Source organism: Vigna angularis, chromosome 1 (genome assembly GCF_016808095.1).
Source record: "Vigna angularis cultivar LongXiaoDou No.4 chromosome 1, ASM1680809v1, whole genome shotgun sequence".
Lineage (NCBI taxonomy): Eukaryota > Viridiplantae > Streptophyta > Magnoliopsida > Fabales > Fabaceae > Vigna > Vigna angularis.
The window spans coordinates 31,340,345-31,344,913 of record NC_068970.1 but is presented as its reverse complement, the minus strand read 5'-3'; the positions used below and the strand labels follow the sequence as shown (position 1 = coordinate 31,344,913).

At 46.5% G+C, this 4,569-nt stretch overlaps 1 protein-coding gene across 1 annotated transcript; it reads right to left on the bottom strand.

The window, feature by feature from the left end:
• Positions 1-3,131: 3,131 nt before the first annotated feature.
• Positions 3,132-4,335, bottom strand: LOC128194720 (uncharacterized; the record flags this gene model as incomplete). Its single annotated transcript, XM_052870506.1, has 2 exons — positions 3,132-3,736; positions 4,062-4,335. Coding segments are annotated over 2 exons (879 nt in total), but the record flags the coding sequence as incomplete, so codon positions are not given.
• Positions 4,336-4,569: the final 234 nt, after the last annotated feature.

Here is a 4,569-nt window from a genome sequence, read left to right as displayed (position 1 = left end):
CACGAAGGGGACGAACAGGACGAAGTGGGCGAAGTGGACGAAGTGGTCGAAGTGGACGAAGTGGACGAAGGGGGCGAAGGGGATGAAGGGGACGAAGTGGACGAAGGGGACCAAGGGGACCAAGGGGACCAAGGGGACGAAGTAGAGGAAGTAGAGGAAGTTGAGGAAGTGGACGAAGATGATGAATGGACGAATTTGACGAAGGGGATGAAGTGGACGAAGTGGATGAGTGGACGAAGTTGAAGAAGTTGACGAAGTGGACGAAGTGGACTAAGTGGATGAAGTGGAGGAAGTCGACGAAATGGACGAAGTGAACGAGTGGACGAAGTTGACGAAGTGGATGACCTGGACGAAGTTGACGATGTTGACGAAGTAGATGAAGTTGACGAAGTGAACGAAGTGGAGGAAGTGGTGAAGTGTAGGAAGTTGAGGAAGAGGACGAAGTTGACGACCTGAACGAAATAGACGAAGTGGTCGAATTGGACGAAGTGGATGAAGGGGATGAAGGGGACGAAGTGGACGAAGTAGAGGAAGTGGAGGAAGGGGACGAAGTACACGAAGATGACGAAGTTGAAGAAATGGACGAAGTGGACGAAGTGGACAAAGTTGACGAAGAGGAGGAAGTGCACGAAGTGATCGAATTGGACGAAGTGGACGAAGGGGACGAAGGGCACGAAGGGGACGAACAGGACGAAGTGGACTACGTGGATGAGTGGACGAAGTTGAAGAATTGGACGAAATAGACGAAGTGGACGAACAGGACGAAGGGGGCGAAGTGGAAGAAGTGGACGAGGTGGATGAAGTAGAGGAAGTGGAGGAAGTGGATGAGTGGATGTAAGGAGGAAGTGGACGAAATGGACGAAGTGGATGAAGTGGACGAAGTGGACGAACTGGACGAAGTGGACGAACTGGATGAAGTGGACGAAGGGGCGAAGTGGACGAAGTAGAGGAAGTGGAGGAAGTGGACGAAGATGACGAAGTTTACAAAGTGGACGAAGTAGACGAAGAGGATGAAGTGGACAAAGTGGACAAAGTGGACGAAGTGGTCGAATTGGACGAACTGGATGAGTGGACGAAGTGGACTAAGTGGATGAAGTCGACGAAATGGACGAAGTGAACGAAGTTGACGAAGTTGATGAACTGGACGAAGTTGACGACGTTGACAAAGTGGACGATGTTCACGAAGTGAATGAAGTGGAGAGAGCGGACGAAGTCGAGAAAGTGTAGGAAGTGCACGAAGTTGACGAACTGGATGAAGTGGACGAACTAGACGAAGTGGACGAAGTGAACGAGTGGACGTAGTTGGCGAAGTTGACGAAATTGATGAACTGCATGAAGTTGACGACGTTGACGAAGTAGACGAAGTTCACAAAGTGAACGAAGTGGAGGGAATGGACGAAGTCGAGTAAGTGTCGGAAGCACACGAAGTGGACGAAGTCGACGAACTGGACGAACTGGACAAAGTGGTCGAAGTGGACGAAGTGGAAGAAGTGGACAAAGGAGACGAAGGAGAAAAAGAAGAAGAAGAAGAAGAAGAAGAAGAAGAAGAAGAAGAAGAAGAAGAAGAAGAAGAAGAAGAAGAAGAAGAAGAAGAAGAAGAAGAAGAAGAAGAAGAAGAAGAAGAAGGAGAAGAAGAAGAAGTGGACGAAATGGAGGAATTGGACGAAGTGGACTGATGAGTCAATATTTTCTTGATTTCACTTAGCTTTTTGTGCTAGAATTAATTAGGGAATTGTGCTTAAATGTCCGGTATTTTAATTAATTTGAATTATTTGAGCTAATTATTTTCATCACTGATTGCAGGAAAAATTTTGGAAATACAATTTGGGACATTTGGAGGTTAAATGAGGTGTAACTACCACCCCACTTGCATTTCATTTTTTCATTTGGGCTTGGAGAAGCTTCTTTTGTTTTCTTTTAAGATGAAGAAGGGGGTGCTGGAAGAAAGAAAGCAACACGGAAGTTGGTCCAACACCAGCAACACGGCCCACAAGAAAGAAGCAACAACACGCGGAGAATGGGAAGCACATGGGGTGTGTCCAGCACGGGAGTCCAACTTGGCACGTACAGCACTCACGGTCCCATTTGGAAGTGCACATCCAGCTTTCAATTGGAGAAGCACGCACACATTGCGGTGCATTCAGCAGCTTGGAGAAATTCTCGTCCAGCAGCTTTTGAAGAAACAACAGCAACACTTTCGCAATCCAGCACAGCAGCTTGGGGGTGCGTCCAGCAGCTGGCACGGGAATGAGTTGAAGATGAAGCCGTGGTTTATTCTAGCAGATGGGGGTGCAGCAAAAGAAGACAAGGGCCCACGGACAATTAATCTGGAGCAAAGGGCAACGTTCATCCACGTCCACGGCCCGAGACATCCATCACATGTCCACGCGTACAAGAAGTGGCAAAAAGCAGTCCAGCATTCCAGCGGTACAATCCAGCAACTAAGGGGTGCATCCAGTAAGCAAAGGGATTCATGGGTCCAGCAGGTTGAAGGGAGTTTTAGCTTGGAGCAGCAGCAGCCGTGGGGGGACTTCACTTTATTTTGGTAGCACGCTTGGATGGAAGGTTACGGGTGAGGGCTGGGGCACTAGGTCCAGCCGCCACTTGGGAAAGGAGGGAGAGAGGTGCTTCATTTTTGTTTTGATTCTCGGCCACAGCAGCAAGCAATGTAGTTCACGGTGGGGGTTGTTACGGGGTTACGGAATGGAGTGACGGCCTAGGAGAGCCTTTCTCTTCCAGTAGGCTCCAATAGTGTAGGCAGCAGAATGAAGAGTAGGTAGTGTTCTTCCAGTAGAGAAATGGAGTGTAGGGTAGCGTGAGTAGAGAGTGAGAGGCCGTGAAGAGGAGTTCCAGACAGAGAGAACAGTGCTGGAGCAGTAGAAGCTGGACAGTACAGGAGAAAGTACGGCACTGTGTGGTGTGCATGTTTCAATTTTATTTTCTTGTTTGTTGTACTAAATTCTTGCACAATTTAAATTCAATGCAAATTGGTTTCATTTCCTGTTGTTAAAATTTCCAAATCAGTTTACCGTTTCTGTTTAGCTGCCGTAATTGATTCTACTGCAATTTAATCCTGATGTTGTTTGTCTGCGATTTAATTTTTAACTATTTGTTTTTACTGATGCTTTTAATTATGCGTTAATGTTTGAAGAAGAAGAAGAAGAAGAAGAAGAAGAAGAAGAAGAAGAAGAAGAAGAAGAAGAAGAAGAAGAAGAAGAAGAAGAAGAAGAAGAAGAAGAAGAAGAAGAAGAAGAAGAAGAAGAAGAAGAAGAAGAAGAAGAAGAAGAAGAAGAAGAAGAAGAAGAAGAAGAAGAAGAAGAAGAAGAAGAAGAAGAAGAAGAAGAAGAAGAAGAAGAAGAAGAAGAAGAAGAAGAAGAAGAAGAAGAAGAAGAAGAAGAAGAAGAAGAAGAAGAAGAAGAAGAAGAAGAAGAAGAAGAAGAAGAAGAAGAAGAAGAAGAAGAAGAAGAAGAAGAAGAAGAAGAAGAAGAAGAAGAAGAAGAAGAAGAAGAAGAAGAAGAAGAAGAAGAAGAAGAAGAAGAAGAAGAAGAAGAAGAAGAAGAAGAAGAAGAAGAAGAAGAAGAAGAAGAAGAAGAAGAAGAAGAAGAAGAAGAAGAAGAAGAAGAAGAAGAAGAAGAAGTGGACGAAATGGAAGAAATGGATGAAGGGGACGAAGTGGTCGAACTGGACGAAGTGGACGAAGGGGGAGAAGGGGACGAAGGGGACGAAGGGGACGAAGGGGACGAAGGGGACGAAGTGGACAAAGTAGAGGAAGTGGAGGAAGTGGAGGAAGTGGACGAAGATGATGAAGTTTACAAAGTGGACGAAGTGGACGAATTTGACGATGGGGATGAAGTGGAAAAAGTGGACGAAGTGGTCGAATTGGACGAAGTGGATGAGTGGACGAACTTGAAGAAGTTGACGAAGTGGACGAAGTGGACTAAGATGATGAAGTGGAGGAAGTCGACGGAATGGACGAAGTGAACGAGTGGACGAGGTTGACGAAGTGGATGAACTGGACGATGTTGACGACGTTGACGAAGTAGACGAAGTTGACGAAGTGAACGAAGTGGAGGAAGTGGTGAAAGTGTAGGAAGTGGAGGAAGTGGACGAATTTGACGAACTGGACGAAGTAGATGAAGTGGTCGAATTGGACGAAGTGGATGAAGGAGATGAAGGGGACGAAGGGGACGAAGAAGACGAAGTGGACGAAGTGGATGAAGTGGACGAAGTAGAGGAGGTGGAGGAAGTGGAGGAAGGGGACGAAGTACATGAAGATGACGAAGTTGAAGAAATGGATGAAGTGGACGAAGTTGACGAAGAGGATGAAGTAGACGAACTGGACAAAGTGATCGAATTGGACGAAGTGGACAAAGTTGAAGAAGTTGACGAAGTGGACGAAGTGAACGAAGTGGACGGAGTGGGCGAAGTGGACGAAGTGGACAAAGGGGACGAAGGGGACAAAGTGGAGGGAGTGGACGAAGTCGAGAAAGTGTAGGAAGCGCACGAAGTGGACGAAGTGGATGAAGTGGACGAAGTGGACGAACTGAACGAAGTGGACGAACTAGAGGA